This window comes from Apodemus sylvaticus, chromosome 6 (assembly GCF_947179515.1).
Source record: "Apodemus sylvaticus chromosome 6, mApoSyl1.1, whole genome shotgun sequence".
Classification (NCBI taxonomy): domain Eukaryota; kingdom Metazoa; phylum Chordata; class Mammalia; order Rodentia; family Muridae; genus Apodemus; species Apodemus sylvaticus.
In genome coordinates this window covers 133,481,465-133,504,278 of record NC_067477.1, presented here as the reverse complement: position 1 = coordinate 133,504,278, position 22,814 = coordinate 133,481,465, and the positions used below count along the sequence as shown (strand labels likewise).

At 46.0% G+C, this 22,814-nt stretch overlaps 1 protein-coding gene across 3 annotated transcripts in view; it reads right to left on the bottom strand.

Annotated features, from left to right (window-relative positions):
- Positions 1 to 6,077: 6,077 nt before the first annotated feature.
- The window catches only part of Camkmt (calmodulin-lysine N-methyltransferase), a 382,235-nt gene continuing 365,498 nt past the window's right edge, over positions 6,078 to 22,814 (bottom strand). Inside the window, exon 8 of one of the 3 annotated variants that reach the window (XM_052186507.1) lies at positions 6,078 to 6,641. In XM_052186507.1, the coding sequence (XP_052042467.1) occupies positions 6,492 to 6,641 (150 nt within the window). In that variant the 3' untranslated portion in view covers positions 6,078 to 6,491. Of the gene's footprint in view, positions 6,642 to 21,558; positions 22,057 to 22,814 lie in introns of those variants that run through there. The other 2 variants (XM_052186505.1, XM_052186506.1) reach the window with 2 other exon arrangements.

The following is a 22,814-nucleotide window of genomic DNA, read 5'->3' as shown; positions in this document are numbered from 1 at the left end:
CATTGTTTAAAAACTTATCTGGTACTTGTAATAGGGTTACCTTTCATAGAGTTAAGCAAAGACTCTGTATCTTCTGCCTTTATCTAAACTCGAAGTTCTTGCTGGGAGGTGGTAGTGCATGCCTTTAATCCCAGCGGTCGGGAGGCAGGTGGATATCTCTGAGTTCCAGGCCAGCTTGGTTTACAGAGAGATTTCTAGGGCAGACAGGACTACATGGAGAAACGTTGTCTCAAACAAAACAAACAAACAAACAAACAAACAAAACCCAGAAAAACAAAGAAAACCAACAAAACCCCCACCACCACAGCAAAAAGTTCCATGTTCCTAGAGTCCAGCACCCCACAGCACCTCACACATGACAAGATCTGTGCGTGCCTGAAGGACATATCCCAGAGGATCCTGTCAAATAAAGTCTTTAAATATTGGATCAAAGTATATTAAGTTCAGACGTGAATCATGGTGACCCTTGCCTGTGATCTAGGAAGCAGGCAGAGACAGAAAGACCTCTACAGGCGTGAGACCCATCTAAGATTATACAGCAAGTCGGTTCTTGACCAACCAGGGTGATAAACCGGTATAAACAGGGCTATCAAATGTATTTGTCTTAAAACAAATAGCAACAGAATTCTGTACGGAATTGGAGAAAAGACTCAGCAGTCAAGAGCACTGGCTTCTTTTGTGAAGGAGCTGGGTTCAGTTTCCAGACCTTGCAGAGTGGCTCATACCCACTAATAGTTCCAGTCCCAGGGTCGAATTGGCCTCTCCTGGCCTCCACAGACTCCTGCACAAATGTGGTGCATATAAACTCAAGCACACACACACACACACACACACACACATTTTTAAATTGAATAAATCTTTAAAAATCATCTAACCGTGGCTGGAGAGATGGCTCATAGGTTAAGAGCATTGGCTGCTCTCCAAGAGGTCAATTCTCAGCAACCACATGGTGGCTCACAACCATCTGTAATGGGATCAGATGTGTCTGATAAATAAAATAAAATAAATAAATCTTTAAAAAAATCTCTTATTTTAAAAAATTTATTTATTGTTATATGTAAGTACACTGTAGCTGTCTTCAGACACACCAGAAGAGGGCATCAGATCTCATTACAGAAGAGGGTTGGTTATGAGCCACCATGTGGTTGCTGGGATTTGAACTCAGGACAAAATAAATAAATCTTAAAAAAAAAACAAGAACAAAACCAAACAAACCATCCAACGAACCCATGTATTAAGAGGAGGAGGATACTGAGGAATTGCATGCCTCTTTCTACATATTCAAAGGCAGAAACTGACTCATAAACTCATTTGAAGCATTTCTGCTCTTTGGAAAATGCACACATATAGTCCTACATCAGATCATGTGTGTGTCCTTAAGAAGAAGAAATACTTTTTTCCACTTTTCGCTCAGGGATCACAGGATCCTCTTGATCAAACTGACTTTTAGGTCTCTCAGTGGACTTAGAGTTGCCTGGTTTGCAGTGGGAACTATGTTCAAACACTGCATTTAATCTTGCAGCCCCAGTAGAGCACCCCAATGATGGAAAATGCATAGAGTCGTATATATTGTGCCCCAAATGTGCTTACCTATTACATTACTATTACTCTTTTCCAGATAGCTATTGGTGGGATTCAGAAAAACTGAAAAATGGAAAAAACTTCAGTGCTCAATATTTATATTTTCCAAACACATGCATTTTAAAAATCAATCAAAAAAAATAAAAATCAAATCTTTAAAAGCCCACAAACATCTATTAGAAGAAAGAGGGCCATATAGAATAAATGCCATCAACACAGTCATATGCCTTTCCTAGACATTCTAAATCAAAGATTGATTCCATAATGAACCCAGGTTGACTATGGAAGTTTACTTACATCTGTGATCCTAGTTTTTAGGGGGCTGAGGCAGGAGAGTTGCCATAAGTTTGAGGCAGCCTGGGCTACAGATTTGGAATTTTGTGTCAAAATATCCCAAACCAAAAAGAGATGTCTACATTCCATTTTTTTATGGTTTGCCTTTGTAATTTAAAACATTTTTCTATCTATTTACTTATTTTGCATGCATCTGTGCCATAGCACTGTGTAGAGGTCAGAGGATATTGGTTCTCCCCTTTCCACCATGTGGGTACCGGGGACTGAACTCAGGCTGTGAGTCTTTACCTGCAGAGAGCTCCAGCTAAGCCAGGACAGATTCATTGACTTTCAGTGGCGCCGCTAGACTGTACATGGAAAGTGGAGGATTTAGTGACCGATGTCCTCTCCACTAACTTTGCTCCCTTCACTGTACCTGTACTTTGATGTGATTCTCTCTCTCTCTCTCTCTCTCTCTCTCTCTCTCTCTCTCTCTCTCTGTCACACACACACACACACACACACACACACACACACACACACACGCACGCACGCACACACACACACACACACACACACACGTCTTTTCCAAACCTCCTGTGAAGGCTCTTTTCTTTTTCTAACAGTGGCTCAGGTAGGCTGAGGCAGACCTCGACCCTTCTTACTGGTGCCCAGTTTATACAGTGCTGGGGAATGAACCCAGGGCCTCATGGAGGTTCTCAGGCACTCTACATCCAAAGCCCTGAAACTCCCCTCTTGAAATTGGAAACTAATCTATTTCCTTTTTTGTTATTATGTAGTTTTACTACTAGTGTTAATAATGTTAAGATCACATCCTTATTACTCATGGCCTGTAGGCTTCTCAAAAGACAGTAATTCTTTGCGCCAAAAGAAATGGATTTTAAATACTTATTATTATTAATTCCTTATCATTTGCTTAGTCTTGTGTCACTTTTAGTTTGCTTTATATTTGGATTTTAGATGCCTTTTCTCTCTCTCTCTCTCTCTCTCTCTCTCTCTCTCTCTCTCTCTCTCTCTTCCCCCTTCCTTCCCTCCTCTCCTCCTCATCCCCCTCTCTTTTGAGGCAGGTTTTACTGTGTTTCCCTGACTGGCCTGGAACTCATTCTTAGACCAGGCTGGAGTCAAGCTCACAGAGATCCCCCTGACACTGCCTCCTGATAGCGGAATGCTCAGTCTGTTGCTATTTCTTTCTTTAGAGACAAGAGTCTCACGGTGTAGCTCTGGGTGGTTTGAAACTCGCTGTGTAGACCAGGCTGGCCTTGAATGCACAGAGGTTCCCTTGCTTGATTCTGCTGGGATTAAAAGCATGCACCACCATACCTGGCAGAGCTTGGATTTTTCCAGCCACCTTTATTTTCCATCACGTTACTTCCTACCTAGTTCTTATTTTCAGCCCAAGGGTCGTGATATCTAGTCTTTGGAGAATTTCCCTAACCTCCTTCCTCTGACTATGGTTGTTCCTCTGTGGGCTGGTAGTGTCTAGGCTATGCCTACTTATACCTACTTATTCTTTCTCTCGGTGCCTTTGTCTTGCTGGAGTACGCCCTCGTGTGACATCCTAAGAAAGGACATGCCGCTCTTTGAATACTTTCCTGTCCAAAATCCTCAAATTTTAGTTTGCTTTATATGGATTTTAGATGCCTTTCCTTTCTCTCTTTCTCCTATCTCTTTCTTTCTCTCTTCCCCCCTCTCCTCTTCCCTCTCTTTCTCATCCTGTCTCTTTAGAGGCAGGCTTTACTGTATTTCCTGGGCTGGCCTAGAACTCATTCTTAGACTAGGCTGGTGTCAAGCTCACAGAGGTCCCCCTGACACTGCCTCCTGAAAGCATGGTCCAGGAATGAATTTCTGTGGGAATTCTGATTGCTTGTGAGAAAACTCCAAGAAAACAAGACAAAAGACTTACAAACTTAGCTTCTTTGAAACATGGAATTGTTCTTGGAATGGGTTCTCATGCCCCTGCAGGTGCAGGGGATAGAGGTTTACTTCAGAATCATGCTATTTGTTTATGTGCCCCTATAGAAAAACACATTTTGGCCATGTGTGGTCAGTTCTTGTGGTTGCACACTTTACTCATGCAGTTCTTCTTAACCCACAGAGTATAATTTGTCTGATGCTCTGAATAAAGTTGGCCACCATATGAGACTTTAGCCTGCCTTGTGTACTGGCTCCATTCTCTTGGATCCCACTGCCTCTAGATGAACGACAACATCACAGACAGATAGTTTGTGCACTGATCCCTGCTCACCTGTGGGCCATCTGCTGTTTCCCTTCAGACCCTTTTACAAGCTACTCTTTCTAGCTTCTTTCCCAGGATATGTCTACTCTTTGTCGTAGATTGTCACATGTGCAGCAGCCCTTCTGCCCTTCTGATATTAGGGTAACACTTTGTTTCACACTAAGAGATGTTCTTTGTGTTCCTTAGATAATTCTAATTACCCTGTTTTTTCTTTATTTCTAGGATTGTTCTTAGTTAAATACAGCTTTAAATATATTTGATTATTTCCTTCTCATATTTTCTCTTTTTCTATTTTTGAAACCATGTACATAAAAGGATTTTACTTCTGTTTGTTTGTTGTTGAGACAAGGCCTTATTCTGTAGTGACAGGCGGCCTGGAAATTGCTATGTAGACCAGGCTGACCTGGAACTCAGAGATCTAACTTCCTTTGCCCCACCGAGTGCTCAAAGTAAAACTGTACACCACCATATCCTGAAGGATTTCAAGTTTCTAATCCTTATGCTTTGTTTTACCAATTGCATTTTAATATTCAAGAGATCAGTCTTCTCAAAATCTTGTTTTTGTTGTGTTGGACAGGTCCTTTAAGTGGAACAAAATGATATAATGTATGCGAAAATATGTATGTTTGTATATATATATATATACATATATACATATATACATATATACATATATACATATATATATACATATATACATATATACATATATACATATATACATATATACATATATACATATATACATATATACATATATACATATATGTGTATGTATATACATGTATGCGTATATATATGTGTGTATATATATATGTATATGTGTATATATATACACATATACATATATATGATTTACTACAATGGTTCAAGGGTGTCCAATCTTTTGACATTGAACATGACATCGTCCTCTACAAAGTTCACACTGAAAAAAGACAGGAAAAAAAACCCTCATAATATTAGATAAGTCAGTTTAGGATTTTGTGTTTGAGGCCACATTCACAGCTATCCTTGATGCATGAAGCCCAGGACTGTGGGATGAATACAACTGCTAGGGTCTGGGTAGTCCAATTGTGACATCTCACATTATAAGGCTGAGGACACTGGTGTCTAATGTCAGCTAAGGATGTTTGCAGAGGCAGCACCATGACCAACACTGGGATGGATGCACTCACCAGTAAGAAGCAAAGGAAGCAAACAAAGGTCCTTTCCCCCCAGACCCTTTACACCTACCTGCACTACCTTGTAAAGGGTATGGTCCACTCTGAAAGAGGGTCTCCTCCCAGCAGCCAGTTCCTCCCTGCGTGTTAAACTCGGGCCTTATGTGTGCCCAGCAAGCATTCGGCCCTGAGGTACATGGCATTTGCATTTTCTTCATGCCCTCTGCAGTTTTCCACAAATGCTGCCCTCTTGGGTCAGGTCTTGATGTTGAAGGAGCAGGCTTGTAGTGTGGTGGTGCATACGCTGGCCCCGCCTGGATTTTCTTGAATGCCTGAAGGTCTTCTGGGCCAGCTGTCTCCCATCCCTTTTAGAGCTTCCTGTCTTCTTTCTTCAGTTCTGTCCTTTAAGGACCTCTTGGTTTGACACAGTCTAGAAATGTGCTGACACATCTTAGTTGGCGGCCTTCTCTCTTTAGCGTCATGGGGTTTGTATATTTTTTTAAATCCCACAATTCATGTTTTCACTCATCTATTTTAGCTGTAATTGCTTTATCTTTCAATGCCTTGATGCCCTTGAGTCAAGAGATCTACCCCAGATCCCAGGGATTTATTACTCAGATTTTCAGCATCTTAACGCTGTCTTTAAAGGAGCGTGTGTGAGCCATGGCCTAGCTTTCTCCAGCTTCTCTCCTCTTCTGTAATCCCGTGAGACAGTGTAAAGGCAGGCGGTTGCTTCCTTGAAGGCTTCGTCTCAGCGGGGGGGCCCCCTGCGGCCCGAGGTGCTTGGTGCTCACCCACCCCTTCACCCTCCTACTCGCACCTCAGCTGGGCTCTGCCCTCTGCTGCCCTCCACCATATCTACTCTCTAACACCAGGGACTCAGAAAGCCTTTGCTTTCATCCTCTACCTCATGGGCTTATGGGACAATCTCTCTCCTCTCTCACACCTCTCACCTCAGACTGTCATCCCTGTGAAGCAGGATCCGGTATATCTCTGCCCCCTTTGACCTCCTAAATACTTGTACCCAAGCCCTGACATACAGCAGGTATTCAATTAGTACCTGTTGGGTGAAGGAGTGGTATCAGGACATCTAGGAGAGAAACATTGCTTCAGCTGTGTGAAAATAACCCAGCATGCAACCCACACATAGGCCCACCTCAGAAGCCTTCCCCTGGCTTTGGGCTTTGACCACAGCCTGGATCATACCTTCTGAGGGCTACCTACCACTCCAGTTTTACCAGCTGGAGGCCTGTTCTAGGGTAGCTGCAGGGTCTGGAACACAATTGTCTTCTGGCAACACATACCTTCTGCAGGGACTTTAGAGCAAGCAGATGTGTGACTGACTTGTCTCTGCACAAGGCCCTTGAAACCTACAAGGATGAAAACAAGCTAATCTCAGGAACCAGTTAGGATTGTCTCAGCCTGGGCCACAGACACTCCCTCACCCTGGGGATGGGCGCCCAGGCTACCCAGACAACCAATAGTGGTATTGCTTGCTGGAAACAATAAGGCCCCACACCTTTGGGCTCAGGGATTCCTAGTGGCTCTTATTAAATTTGGGATTATCATGTGTAAAGCACAGTCTGAATTTTGTTTGCTCTGCCATGTAACCTGCCTTTCTCAACACCCAGTCAGAGCCTCAGTTAATCCACTGACCACGGGCTTAACCGGCAGGTGGCCAGGAGGCCCCACCAAATTCCTCCTTTGTTACCTGGCCTGGAGGGGAGCGAGTTCTTGCTTGGGAAGTGTTTCTCCCCCCGCCGAACATTTTTGGCATTAAGAGTCTTTTGTCACCATAAATCTGAAGCAGGGGATTATGACAGGCAGGCTGTCACCAGATTGTTTCCTCCAGCGGATAGTGGGGGAAGTTTGGGAGCTGGCTAATGAAACCTTTATTCTGGTGGACAATGCCATTTCCATTAAATTACAGCTCAAGTCTTGACAATACCCCAGAACAAACCCAATTTGAATATTTAATTTGGGATGGAAGAAACTGAGTAAACACCTTCTCTTTAGGCCCCTCACACAGCACTCCCAAGCCCTGGAGGTCAGGCCAGTTACTGCACAGGTGGGAGGATTCCAGGCCGCAGCAGCAGCAGCAGCCGGTGTTGACAGAATGTTGAAATCCTAATTTGTTAAACTTCTAGGAATACTGATCAGATAAGCAACCGACTAAAGTCTCTTCCAGTCTTGGGCAGGCAGCAAGGTTCTTCCACGCGCTGCCTACCCAGCACCGGACACGGTAGTCCTCCGAGATCTTCCTCTTGCTTACTTAGAGATGCTCAAAAGAAAGAAATGTCAGAATATGCCTCATCTTAGAAAAAAAAAAAAAAAGGAAAAAAAAAGCTGTCATGACGTCAAAAGCCGTGCAGGTGGGAACAGAATTTTCTGTACTTTCCTTGTCTACTTGGCAACCAGGCGGCAACCAGGCGACAGGCTGTGAGATTGAGCTGTGTGTGGGTTCTTCTGCAGCGGCTGGCTCCATCACCCCAGAACTGCTCTCCCGGGATCATCTGCAGGGTCCCTCCTCACAGCACCTCAGCTCCCTCACCTCTGGGTCACAGAAAAGACAGTGATCTCTACACCTAGTGCCGGTCCTGTGTCCTTGGCACGGTGCCTCCTCCTGGTCTCTCCATAGAGCAGAGCTGACTAGAAGCCACTTCAGTGCTCTGGAAGAAGGTGACTCATCCTGACACACCTCATTTCTCTGTCAAAAACTTGGCTTCTATCTTAGCAGAGAAGAGGGGCCAGAGAGAAGAACTATCTTTTGTCTTTACTAGCCTGGTGAGCCTTTACCCTAGGCCCCTGAGCAAGACATAAGAGACCCCACACAGAGAAGCAGCAGCTGGCACCACCCCAGAGCTAGCCATCACGCCTCAAGACAAAGGCATCCCTGAAGCTCGCTCTAGGGTGGGGGAATCCAGCTCGGGTTGGAGCGCTTGTCTAGAGTGCAGGAAGCCCGGGCTACATCACCCACACCACCTATCTGCCAGGTTGGGTGCCTGCCTGTAGTCCCAGAACTCTAGGGGCAGAGGTTATCCTCAGCTGCATGGTGACTTTGAGGCTAGCCCGTGCTACGTGCTACGGGAGACCCTGTTCCCCTCCTCCCCCACCACTGAGTTGCCTCCTCCAGCCTTGACATGAGGGTGGGTGTCTAATCTTATTGCGACTTACTATGCCATGACTGGTTGCTATCCTGGGAAGCCTGTTTTTTTCTGAAGGGAAACAGAGAAGGGATAGATCTACAGAGGGGATTGTGGGGGAGGGAGTGGGAGGAGAGGAGGGAAGGGGAACTGTGGTCAAGACGTAATATATGAGAGAAAAATATCAAATAAATAAATTAAATTTTAATATATTGTTTATTATTTATTTTATGCACATTAGTATTTCCCTGTATGTATGTCTCTGTGAGGATGTTGTATCCTGAAGTTAGAGACAGTTGAGAGCTACCATGTGGGTGCTGGGAATTGAACCTAGGTCCTCTGGGACCTGCTGAGTAATCTCTCCAGCACGAATAATAACTTTTTTTTTTTCGAGACAGGGTTTCTCTTTAAAGCCCTGGCTGTCCTGGAACTCACGCTGTAGACCAGGCCGGCCTCAAACTCAGAAATCTGCCTGCCTCTGCCTCCCAAGTGCTGGGATTAAAGGCGTGCGCCACCACTGCCCAGAGAATAATAACTTTTACAAAGCTGATTTTAAGGACCAGCTAACTGAGCCACCGACCCTGACTTCCTTGGGATGCTGGAGAACAGAAGTCAGGCACAGCCAAAGCTCCTCCCCGAGCAAGAGTTTGTGTGTGGGCGTGGGCGTGTTACACGTGCACTGCGTGTGAAGTAGCAGACAGAGATCTGGCACTGTGCTTGAGCAAGCAGCTGTCCCTCAGTCTGTATATGGTTAGGTCAACTGTGCCAAGAGCGAGCTTGTCTCTCGGTGGCAGCTCTAGAATCCTTCACTCACAGAGTGCTCAGCTGTCTGCTTGCTTCAGTGAGGTTTCCAGCCTCAGGAGGAGATGGGTTTGCTTCCCCTGGATTTGGCCAGACCTTTTCTTTCCCAGGTGGCCTTCCTCTGAACTTAAGTACCACAGACAGCGTATCTAAGACGTATTCTGGCACAGGTCTCCTCCACTGACAGGGTGCAAGGGCAGAAGTGGTCAGGCAGTCCACTGGCCTCTCTGTGGGCAGAACGGTCACTTCTCTAAAGTCTAAGTCATTTGGGGATCAGAACAGCAGTGTCACCAGGAGGTGTCATGGGGGACCATGTAACAGTGTGTCACAGTGTGTGCCTGCTTTCCTTCCCGGTCCTTCCCAGGCTCACTGGCAGTTTGGGGTTGGCTTTCTTTAGCCAATGAGGTCCCTGAAGACAGTTTTAGGGTTGCTGTTGGGAGGCATGTGATAATCCCACAAGAAAGAGTGTTGAGTCTGTCCCTCTGGCTGTCCTGAATGTAACCACTGTAGATACAGTCAGTGTCTCCCTCAAGCCAGGTGTTAGAATACCTCAGTGGGTCGGGAAGGGCCCTGTCCTCCTTGGGTAAGCACTCTGGAGTTCAGGAACCTAGAAGGGCCAGGCCTAGCACTCAGGGGATGCTGCTTTCCTCTGATGCATCGCCACGCTGATGAAGAGACTCTGTCCAGGGCACGCTTTTTTCTTACCCTTCCAGCCTCTACCAGCTGTGCCTTCCTGTCATTAGTGACCTTCCAGAACCACTTGGGAGCTTCTCCCAGGCCTCTACCTTCCACAGTAGACAGGGAATACTTACAACTAAGCATCAGACCATGCTATAGCTTCCATTCAAGATGAAATCTTTGTCACCATGGCCGCAAGGTCCTGCTTACCCCTTCACACCCTACTTCCACCAATCACTGCTGTCTGCCTCTGGGGCTCTGCTGCTGTGTGCCTACCTCAGGGCCTTTGCTAACTCCTAGCTCCTCTTCAATCCACCCTTATTTTCCAACGGGGAGAATTATTTTTGTGAATAGGGGTTTTGTCTGCATGTACTTTTTATGTGTAGCAGGTGTGTGTGCTGTGACCCTGAAGGCCAGAAGAGGGCGCCAGATCTCCTGGAACTGAAGTTATAGACAGTTGAGACCTGCTGTGTACTAAGACTTGAACCCGGGTCCTCTAGCAGAGAAGCACTATTAAGCACAAGTAATCTCTCCAACTCCCCAACCTAAGTTAGAAAAAACCAAAACCAAACAAACAAAAACCATACTGAGTCCAACTTGTGCTGCTCAGATGCTCCGGGGTATGGGTCTATCCACTGAAGCCTGGTCAACCTACCAGGGGCCCTTAAAAAAGCAACTGGCTTCCCTCCCTCTAAAGTCATCAACTAGCAATGGTGTAGTGGGGGTAGGGAAGCATGAACTCCCCCCATGCCCCTCCATGCTCCATGTTGACTGGCTTGACTTCCTGCAGGCCTTTGAAGGCTTCTGCTGCTATGAATTTACTGTAGCAGTCTGTGCAGAAGACAGTTTTTCTCCTGTCCCCTGACCCTCTTGTGGCTCTTACAATCTCCCCGGCTCTTCTTCTGTGATGGTCCTGAGACCCTGGGTTCTTTCCTGGGGATCTTATTTGAAGCCATGCTCTGCCTAATCTAGAAACTATATGCATGGTATGGGAAGGACCCACAGGTCCCACACCCCCGTGGACCTGCATGCACCTTGTTGAATGAGAGCCGTCCCGACTCCTGAGAACTGAGATGGGTGAACGGATCTTTGATCCGTGGCTCCATATCTGCTCCTTTCCTTCTTCTTAGGGTCTCTAAATCATCCAGGTTCCTAGCGTTCCCTCCTGTCTTACCTCATACTTGAACCCGATGACAACCTGTTCTAAAGTCTTGCCCAGTTAGACCATAAGAGGATGCTCTCTCCCAAGGGTGCTTCTTCAAACAAATGCCTTTGGGTAAAGGGCCAGATGGTCAGTCTCCTGGGAGAACTGTACTGCTGATGACTTTAGAGCTCTTGGGGTCTTTTCCTGAGTGCCCCTAGAGTGGATGTTCCTATGTATTGCTGACATCTTGAGATGGTGTGGGAGAGACTCTAGGGGAGACAAGGATGTGGCCCTGTTCTCCTCCCCGGCCACAGCCACCTGTCTGAGAGCCTCAGCACAAGAAGACTCCACGTCCACGCACTGCCATCATGCCCGTGGTCCAGCTGGACCAGCTACAAGCCACAGCTAACCCTCACCCCCACCTAGTCCTCCCCAACCTCCTCACAGACAGGGCCTTGCAATCATGGTGGGAAAAGGCAGATCAGGCAGAGGGTGGGGTGCAAAGAGGCAAAAGGACTTGAATCTCCGCACTGGGGAACTCAAGTAGATCCACCATACTTCCCCCTAAAATTCTATGAATTCCCAGCTAAATGCATACCTGGAGCAGGTTTGCTCCCCTCACCCTGACGTCACATAGGGAACTGCCATCTGCTTTCACCAGGGTTTCTATATTCGAGTAGTCCTTGGACTCTCCGCTCCTGCTAACGTGCTCCCCTCCCCATCAGCGTGCAGAGTGACCTTCAGCAAGGGGGCACTGGGGGCTGGAGACATAGACAAGCACTTGGCTGGGGCGCGGGGCTTGAACTCCTGGCCTCTTCACATCCTTTGGAAGCAAGCCACACTGCCTCTGTCACCCTCCCGCCCCCAGGGCCAGCCTCTGGTTCTCGGTGTGCACTCGGTTCCCCATGTTGTCGCCTGCAGCCTGCATCACTGCCCCTTCTCATACAGGCAAGCCCCCAGCAAGGAGGTTTTCACTGAGCCTTGCTTGAGGCCAGGCTCCTCCCTAGTCAGCCCTACCATTGGGATCCTATCTGATCTTCACAGGCTTTCTTACAGTACACAATTACTCTATGATGCACTGCCACAGTTGTTTACTGGTTCAAGTTACTTGTGGAGAGGCGTTTTGCCTTTCTTCCCCAGGCCACCATATATGACAGAGTCTTTCCGTTCACCTTTAGATCTTGGAATGTGCCACACTGCCCAGAACATAGTGGGGATAAGCAGATAAAGATGGAGAAGCTGCGCTACCATCCTCCCATTTCTCCTCCTATTCCCTCCACAGTAGAATCTGAGGCCGGTCCCCAGCCTTCCGCTTGGGGAAGAGGAAGGTGACAGTCTGAGAAGCCGTCCTACAAAGTCCTCTGAGCAGTACTAATTAGTTATTCTCTTGGGGCTAGCTAATGACTGAAAGCACCTTGCCAGTACCAGAGCCTGATTCCCAGAGGAAGTCCAAATCTACGGCATTGACAGTAGAAGGTTTTTATCTTAAGTACTTCAGAAGTTAGCATGAAATGAGACTTCAAAACATTTAGTTCATCTCCCTTGTGTTCCAAAAGGAAAGGTTGATGTTCCAGAAAGCTTGCCTAGAATGGTGGGTTTGCTACCAAGAAGTGCAGTGCTCTTCTGGCGCTGGCCTTCCTGTGTCTCCCACCCATCTGCTCCTGAGTGTTCTTCTTCCAGCAGCATCAGAGCCACCCACTTCTGTAACCGGCTGGCTTCTAAAGGTGAGGGAGAACTGTGGTACCTAACTCCTCCTTTTGGGTTTCCTGAAAATGGGAATTCCTAAATGGGAATTCAACCCATTTAGGCTGAACATAACAAACATTTTGGTATTTAAATCTACAGTTAAAGATGCAGGAAAATCTCTCAGAGAAACTAGAATAACTAATTGAATTAGTTATCTATTGCTGTGTAACAGACTAGACTTCAAAGCATCACTTTAAGTTTAGGTGCAGTGAGTAGGCAATTTTGATGGATCCCGGTTGTTTTCCCCTGCTCCATCTTCTCTCTCTGATGCAATCACAGTCAGCAGCTAGGGCCTCTTTGCTCATGGACATTCTTGCTTGGGCCACAAATCTCCAGAGAGTGGCAAGACAGTCTGAGCTTTCTCATGGGGTAGGGTAACAGGCCCCCAGACCTTAGCATAACTGACTCCATGATGGAAGAACTATTCAGGCCATAAAACTCAGCAGACAGTACCACCTGCCAAAATGAAAACAAGGACCTAATCCATCAAAGCCCATCGTTCTGGGAACATCTCTAAATGTACTACTCTTGCTTTCTGGCTTCTGTGGTTCCACTGCCGGCCAACTGAAGCGTGTCAATGGGAGACATGGTTTTTGTGCTTAAAATCTCACCCTGAGAAAAGCTTGGGGCTTCAGTGGGATCCCAAACACACAGTGCAGTCTCTGGCTAGCTAATACTTTCTATTGGCTTACACCCATAGTCTTCTCTGGTAGAGGCCCACAGCAGTAGCTGGATTCCAGAGGCACAGGAGAGGGCAAACACCAACATTCAAGTGGGTTGCCAGTCTCTGATTGTTCTAATGCTCTCTAATGCCTGGTTGGCATAAGCGAATCAAGAAACCAAGAAATGAACATTATCTTCTTGGTGGGGTGAGCTGGACACGACTGTTACCGTTTCCCTGCCAATCTACTACAAGTTCAGGGCTGGACAGATAGATCTCTTCAGTGCCATCCTTGGGTGTCCTGTGGAGAATACTAGAACCATTCTTTGTTTATACCTCAGCTGTGGGGTGTGTCAAGAGGCTCAGAACAGCCAGCTGAAGTCTAGGCGGTTGCAAGGTAGAGACCCTGGTGGGTCAAACCCAGTACTGGTCTGAAGGGCAAATTGGTTGGACAGAAGGAACCTGGAGAAAAGCAAGACCTGAAAGAAAGAAAGAAAGAAAGAAAGAAAGAAAGAAAGAAAGAAAGAAAGAAAGAAAGAAAGAAAGAAAGAAAGAAAGAAAGAAAGAAAGAAGCCAGCAGGCGCGAGCTGCTTCATTTCTCTCATTCCCTCCACTTCAGGGTCTGCTGCTGAAGAGACAGAGAGTGCACTCAAAACAAGGCTGGGTCAGGGCTGCAGCCTCTGCTCCTAAAAATAACGACTGTGAGGGAGGTGGAGGCTAATGCACCTGGAGGTGGAGACATAGGTCAGGTGGGCAAAGCTTTTAAATGCACTATCTTCTATGGTCCTCAGCAGGGGACGGCCGGGTGACATTCCCCCAAGCTCAAGGAGAGCGCCACCAAGAGCAGGCCGGCTGCAAATCCAGACAGCGGTGGCCTCAACAGCCTTTTCTAACCCTGTCTGACAGAAACATCAGGTCAGGCCTCTAAATTTCTCATATTGGTAGATTTGGAACAACAAAACGGAGACGTTGACCAAGCAGAGTCCTTGTTCTGGGAGGCAGAGGTGACTTTGCACACAGCGTTCCAACCTTTTTTTTCCCTTTTTTCTTTTTTTTTTTTTTTAAACTCCCTCAACCCAGAGTAAACCTATCCTAGGATCCTGAGGTGACAGCGCCCACCGGGAAGGCAGAGGGGCTCTGAGCCCTACACAGGAGGCGTTGCCCAGCCTGCTGAGGGCTTGGGGCGGGGGGGGGGGGGGGGGGGAGGTAGGGACGCTGCCCAGAGGCCTTTTCCTTGTGGCTCCAGACAAATTAAAAACCTCCTTAGCAGCCATTCACTCGGAGGAGGCCTCTTCCTTGCTCCGCGGGGGTGGGGGGCGGCTGTGTGACAGGGGATCTGGTTGGGGGGGAGGCTGGGCCTCCCGGGGCTGGCGAGGAGGGGGAGCCTCAAGAATGGAAAGGGGCCCTATCCAGAAAAGATTGGCAGGCAGGGAGCGGGGGCAAAGTGCAACCAGGTCACTGGGGAAGAAAAAGAAATCACCAAGTAAGGGAGTGAGGGAAAGTTCCACTTCCAGCCTCATTACGGAAGAGGCCTGAGCAGAGAGAGGCGGGAGAGCACGGAACAGAGAGAAAAGGGAAGTGGGGACTGTAGGGAGAGCAGAAAGAGGTTCTTAGGGTGCGCAGGCAGGAAGGCAGCACCTCCTCCATCGGCTCCCCATCCTGAGACCTGGAAGCACACCTGCCCAGTCACTCCCGAAGCAGGGGAGCAAAATGCCCCATTAAGGGTGGGACGAATTGATTTTCCAAAGAAGCAAGGCACCATTTCCTCCCAATGCCCTCTCCAGGCCTCCTTAATCTGCCCCGGAGGCAGCAGGTGACCTCTGCGCAGGCCCCCGAGGTGCCTTTGTTCCCGGCCTTCTGCGACCCGGCTGTCGCCGCCTGCACCTGCGCGGCCCGGGCTCGGGTCCACCCTTGGCCGCTCGCTCGCTCGCTCCCTCGCTCGTGGGGTGCACCGAGCATGCCTTTGTACCCCGAAAGCCACAGCTCCTCTGCTCGTCTGCTTTGGGCTCGACAGTCACTAAAGACTCCACTCGGACCGCCGTGTAAAACTGCTCCCAAGAGGGAGATGGGGGAGTATACCCCCCCCCCGCCCCGGCCCCGCCAAGTTCATCTGGGAAGACCAGTTTGGGACCCAGGCTACCAGGGCGGGCTAGAGCCTCTGTCCTTTTGGGCCATGGTCCCCAGATGCGCCCTGCTGACTTTTAATCCAGTCCCTCTGAGGTTTGCTAATTTAATTGTGCAATGGGCACACCTGAGACATTCCCTTCACTCTCATTAGGGCATTTCTTAGCCAAAACGGAAGACAAATGAGCATATTAAGGCAGGGAAATCAGCGAAAGCTTTTGCCATCGCTAGAACATCCGAGCAAGCAGAAGAAAAGGAGGGGTGGCGGGGCCTCCAGGTTGGAGATCTCAAGTTCTTGCTAAGTGAACCTGTGTTAAGCATTTAGCTTTTCGTCCATTAAATACCCAGGTTTTAAAGGAGTGGGTCTCCAAACATTTATTATTCATAGTAGCAGGACAACAGGTAAGCCAGTATGTGGAAACTAAAAGACTTCCTGTGCTAAAGGTTAATGAAATTGTAATTTGAATCATGAAATCTTTATGTGTCCGCTCAATTTACACCGAAGGCTCATTAAAGAAGTTGTTACTGGGGGCTGCGGGTGACGTCACAGCGGGCATTTAAATGGGCGGGGCCAGGCCTCTCTGCACGTAATCCTTTAAAATATAAAAGCCTTCCTCTTTCCTTCTCTGTCTCTCCAGCTCTAACAACTTCACCAACTGTCTAGGTTCCACCCCGAGGATTTCACAGAGCGAACACGTTAGAGGGAATCGGGAAGCAGAGAAAAGGTCACAAATAAGCGCCTCAGGAACAATGAACGCTTTTCTCTAGGCAGCAGTGGGAGAGTTGCTAGAAAAACGGGAAAGGTATTAATCAGAAGTGGCTATAAATCCTCTGGAGTTTTGCTCTTATAAAACTCCTCAGAAAAAGTCTTGAAGGAAATGCAGGTCAAAGCCCAAAAAAAGCTCTTGATCAGAGATTGCTGGAGGAAAAATCTTCCCAGCCGCCGTTTAATAGGCAGCAATCACCCCAGGAGCTAGGAAGCCAAGTACGCTTGAAACATGGTTGCAATTCCTAATAGGTCTTGTCACACTTAAGGCACTGCAAGCTCCATCCGACGAACAGCTGAAGCTCGCTGGCGATTCATAAAGCCAACAGTTTAAAGTTTATTATGATGAAAGCACTTAATGACAGCCATCGCTAGGGCCAGCATTTATAAAGCTGTGCAGAGTATTAGGCATGTAGCATGAGCACCAATTTCATGTCACAATTGCTACCATAAAATGACCTTTGGTGATTTTTGCTGCATGTGGTGGACAGCTCTTCCTTCACATTAGTGCTCTGTGGCTTTCTTTGCAGACTATTATGCTGTCTAAAGCTTATTTGGCACTGTCGTGAGCCTCAACCCTGGTTATTACCCCGAAGGCCTGTCTTAAAAAAAAAAAAAAAACTCATGCTCTATTACGCCACTCCAATAATTTGCAGTTCTTACCAGCCTTGGGTCGTGTAATATTTTAATGCAAATATGTTTTACCATTGCATTTTATTTCTTTTTCAAGTTTCCCATGTGTGTGCTGGCTAGGGAACAGCACTCTCTTGTAGTTCGCCAAAACCGGTCTTCCGGTCTTCTGTCTTCTTCCCTGGTCGGGTCTACTGATTGGGCACTGTTTGTCCCGACCAGTTAAAACAGTGTCAGAAGAAGAAAAAAAAGGGAGGAGGGGGTAATTAAACTTGTTTTTTCCTAATCCTAAGTATGATGAACCTACCCCAAGCAAAACCACCAGTTCAAATGTATTTCCCTGCTTCCAAACCCAATGCAAATTTACATCTTAGTGACATTATTTAATTAGGGTTCCATTCGCCACTCTGCTTTGTATAGTTAGAGAGTGTTTGAATACATGGCCACTTTACTACTCCCATGTAAACTGCCGTTGAGAAAGTGGCCTGTCCGTGCTACCTTTAAATTGTGTATATAATTTTATAAATGATATAAAATCTGCTTCTAGTCTCTGGGGGAAAAAAAAAAGAACTTTAAGCCTGGCACACTACAATTTTGGAAGGATTTAAAGTCTGTGATTTCTGCCGGTACCTACTGTACTAGGTTTTACATAAAGCTTTTTCAATAAGGTAAATTGTTACATGACAAACTCATCTTCCAGCATTATCATCCGCTGTTTGTGTTTAACCACAGGAGTCCCACGCTAACAAAACTGTTGTAATGGCTGCACAAATTACTCAGCTGAAAGCTTTTCACCAAACAAAACAGTATTAATCAGCAGTTCTTATGAAGGTGCTAATTAAAAACAATTTTCTTCCTCAGTTTGCAATACTAAAGCCATCTTCACTTGCACAGTTTCCAATATAGAGCTACTGTATTTGCCCACGCTTCAGCCCCTCCATTAACTATTGAATCGCCTATTAGCCATTTTATTACATTTCTGTTTACAAGCTTGTTGACATTTTAAAAGTCACAGTATGATCTGTTTTATCTATTAAAAAATGCATTAATTGAAAAGTCAGGGAGACTAAATAAATAAATAAACAAACAAATACAGATTCCAAAAGCACAGGCTTCCTGAGCGGGGTACACAGAAAACCTTCAGCCACAGCCTGGGCAGCAGGCAATCTGGATAAAACGGGCTCTGAGAATTCAAAGTGGTATTTCAGGCCTGCTGGTGTCTGACAACGGTGGGCTGGGCTCCTTTATAATTGAGAAATAGTCCACTCAGAAAAACATATTTGCTCTGGCTAAAGTCAGTGTGCCTTTCAAACTCTGTTGAGATATACTCAGTGTAATTATGCTGCTTCCGAATTCTGAAGGCGGGGGTGGGGGTGGGGCGGAGGGGCTGTTGATCCACGGAGGACAACCTAGAGCCAGAATCTGGGGCCAAGCAGCCTAATTGTCCCAGTGAGACTGGTGTGTATGTCTATGTTCAGGGAGACTCTCTTAACCATGTGTGCATCCGGCCCCTCCCCCAAAGTCCAACGAAAGGGTTTGCCACACAATGCTTCCCGCTTGTCAGGCACTGATTGGAACCAAATCAAACGCTGAGTAAGCACAAAGCCAAAATCTACAGAAGCTGATCTGGAAGCCACCTATCAAGACAGAAAGAGTAGCACTCATTCATCCCTTAGAAAAAGGTGTGCCCTACTTTGGCAGTGGGAGAAGAAAACAAACAAAACAAAACAACAAAACAAAAAAATCAAGAATACAACTCCTACTATTGCATTAACCAGGTCCCTCAGTTGACAAAGGCGTATAACCAGTTAGGACAGACACCTGGCTGTGGAGCAAGGCTCCAGAGGGCCACTAATCCTTCCTTTCACTCGGTTAACTGTTGGATCCCCCAAACTAAATTCAACAGGTATGCAGTGGTAAATTCCGCCTATGCTGAAGCCAAAGGGAAAATCAGCAAGGGGCGGTAGCTCCTCTCTGAAAACACCAGGAACCAGCCAGAAAAGCTTTTACGGCCCGACAAGTTTTCTGCTGAATACTGAGCACCTAAATTACCCTTCCCTAATGGAAGTTACATTTCCATGCTCAGTCAAAAAGCCGCCAAAATACACAATTTATACAAAATAGCGCCTCCCTGTCAGGTAGTCCTTCTGAGCACTCTTATCCCAGTTCACAGCATATGTCTTGCTATAAAATAAAATATATTTCTCATAACCAACTTGGATGCAGCCATTCATATCACTGCTCTACAACTGCCTGTGGACAACATTAGGTGCATTCTTATACCCAACCCGCCGCTACAAAAGAAAACCAATAGCTTTATCACAAGGTAAAAATCTATAGAAGATACTAAATCTTAACATTGCTTGCATTTAAAAAACCTTTGTTGTGGGGTGTGTGTCACCACAGTGAGCACTGGGAAAAGAGGGGACAACTTTTGGGAACAGGTTTTTTCCCCTTCCACCATCTGCTTATGGAGATGTCAGGCTTGGCCGTGCGCACCTGCCTCTGCTGAGCCATGTCACTGGCCCAGAATCTCCCAATTCTTACAATTTCCCAGGCATGCAGGCAGGCCTCTCTTGGAAACAAGCGTGTGCGTACTTACACAGACAGCTGTAGAATGGACCACTTCCATTCCAACTACATAACCTGATACAAATGCCTAGAAATCATAATCATACAGTTCGTGGAGAAACAGAAATGGAGTAACTTTCTAGAGTTTTTCCTTTCTCAATATTTGCATTCTATTAGAAATGTGAAAATTAATTTAAAAAATCCACTTTCCAAGTATTTAAAAATATAGCTACTCTTTTTAATACACTTTGAGAGAGCCTAGCACAGAGATACTTCCAGGTAAGGATTCCGAAAATTCTACCTATGAATCTCTGAACATGTGATAGGGGAGTCTTGAGGTCATAATCACCCCATGAGAAATATATTCTTTACTGGATGTCTCTTAGTAGGAATAGCTCACATCTGGTATGCAGTTCTCAGATACTTCTGGAAAACACACTGCTGGGTTGCTTTTTTTTTTAAAAAAGAAAAGAAAAGAAAAGAAAAGAAAAGAAAGAAAAAAGCTTCCCCCAAAGAAATAAGCATTGCATCTGCAGCACACAAATGCAAATTGAATTTCTGCCAGTTCGAATATTTTTCTGACTGAAAAGAAAGGAAATATTCTCATGGTCCTGCTGTTCTCTACTTAAAAAGAGGGGAAAATCGAGCATCTTAGGTGTGCTACATAGACAGGCTCCCTTTGTCTGGTAGACTTAGTTGCAGGTTTTTGCCTAAGAAATAATTCTCATTGAATTTTCGTTGGTATGAGTGGAATGACTTGTGTTGCCTTTTGAAACATCCCATGTTCTAATTTTTTAAACAAGGAAATACGAAGCCAGTGTGTAACCCATACACAGTTGCAAAGGGAAGCTGCACCAGCTGAACTCCTCAGCTAAATGGCTGGTTTGCATTGCCCTGGTCTTTATCTAGCACTGAGAATAGACTGCTGTTTTATCCAAAGACGAATAAATAGCTGTTATTGTGATGCTAGCCCATCACTTGGCATTGCAATTCAAGTTTCTGTGAGGAAGAAATGTGTGATCTAACTGCGACTTGACCTGTGCCTTCTGAGATCCGTCTAGGTGCTCTGCCAGAGCAAAGAGCGAGGTGACACAGGGACATGCAAATTGAGGGTAAAATTCTTGTTTGATGATAGGAGTGGGCAAAGCAGAGAGTCAATATTTTTATGGCAGTTAAGTTTGCGGAACATGCAAAAAGATGTGTCTCCCAGCTGTCCCCACCCCACCTATCACTTTAACTGTATCACATTCAATAGACACGTTTTCTTCTGCTAAAGATATGAAGATACACAGCCAACCCACCTACTGACATTCCTTCCAAAGTGGGAACAGATGATTCCTTGCAGATAAACATCTGAATTTCCACAAAAGGCATTAGAGCACTTCATGTAAGCAGCACGCAGGATGGGCCGGGGGTCTCTGCAGAAAAGCTTCATCTGGGCAGTGCCTGTGAAATGTTTACTATACACTCAAATCTCAGAAACTAGCAATATACACTTATTTTAAACAAGCTCATTGTGTGATCTCTCTCTCTCTCTCTCTCTCTCTCTCTCTCTCTCTCTCTCTTTTTCTTTCTATCCCCTGGTTGCAATGTAGTTTATCCAACATTCAGTCAACATTTCTCTAGAAGAGACCTCTTTTGAGAGAGCCTGGAGAACACTGGCATTAGATTTGAACCCTGATAGCTCACTTTTCATTCATAGTCAGAGCCTAAATGTGCTCTTCTTGTACCTAAACAGATAATAAGCAGTCAGCACGCTCCCCCTCCTTGACACAGCACACTGAGACTAATCACACATAATTGGGGAGGAGGAGCAGAGGGCTGGCCACGCTATTGTGTCCAGAGGACAAACGGTCAGTTTATGAGGCTTTGGGCTGATGTAGTCATTTCTTATACATCTATAGGGGAAAAAAAAACATCCTGTTTAAAAAGAAAAAAATAACGTGTGAGAGAGAGACAGACAGAGACAGAGACAGAGAGAACAGAACAGAGGGGATAGATTGAAACAATTAATTGGGACATCAGAAAAATGAGATTTATTTATTTATCCAGAAAAGAAGGGTAATGCTTTCTGTGTTTACAGATAAAGACTACTATTACCAAACAGAACAAAGGCAATTAAAGGGGGGGGGGAGGGAGACAGGTGGAAATCATCAAAAGAAATTGTGCTTTAGAGAGAAAACTATTTAGATTGCTCCACAAGTCAAATTTTGATCTCAGACAGGCTGCTGACATATAAAAACACACAAAGGTTTGGTACAGAGCAACGAGCTGCCTTAAAAAGAACCAGGGAGAGAGCCGGAGCAATGGGCGGAGTCCCGGAGCAATGGGCGGAGTCCCAAATGTGGAATGTTCGAAAGTGGGTGGAGCCCTGAGTCCCAGGGGAGCTGTGGCCGACTTCTTATAGTGTGGAGATCATTCTCTGTGCATCTGACGTTTTCTTCTATCCCGTTTTGGTTAAAATAAGCAGAAGTGGGTAGTGGAGATTTTCATCATATACGTCTGACCCCTCTTTTTTCAACTGAAAATAACAGAAATGCCAAATTTTTATAAATTAGTATTAATGTTAATTTTAATATCATGGTTCACTAACCTAAATATATAATTCTGGGAAATAATCACAGGAAAGCAACTCCACATAGTTTTTAGTGGCGCTGCGTCATGATGATATTAACGTAGGAATCTGGGGGGAGGGTGTTTATTTTTGTTTTAGGTGAGGATTGCATGGTTATGCCCAAACTGCCCCATGACTGAACAAAGCTGGGGTCCTTCATCCTTCCCAGAGCAGCACTGGGCGTGTCTCCTCCTCAGTCGGGTCCTTGCTGCCCTGGGCAGTGCCACACCGCTCTAGGCAGGCAAGGGTATTGGAATAACTGGAGACCTTTGCAATAGTTGGGCACTGAGACACGGCTGTGGGCTTCAGACATTTCAAAGGCTGTCTAGGTCTCATTTGGGGGCATTTACAGCAAGAGTTAATTTAGGACCCCCTCCCCAGGAACATATCCCAACAGAGTGGCAATGCTTGATGTTGCTAAGGTGAATTTCTGAGGGCCTTCTGTGATACAATTTTAAATTCCAACCGACCTTCAAACCTAAAGCACGCATTCTGGGAAATGACAGGTAAAGTACATTTTATTCCCCCCTCATTTGGCTAGAATAAATCTGACAGTCATGCTTGTTTCTTCTTTTTCTTCCTCCTCCTCTGTTTCTTTTGAGACAGGGTTTCCCTGTGTAGCCCTGGCTGTCCTGAAACTCATTCTGTAGACCAGGCTGGCCTTG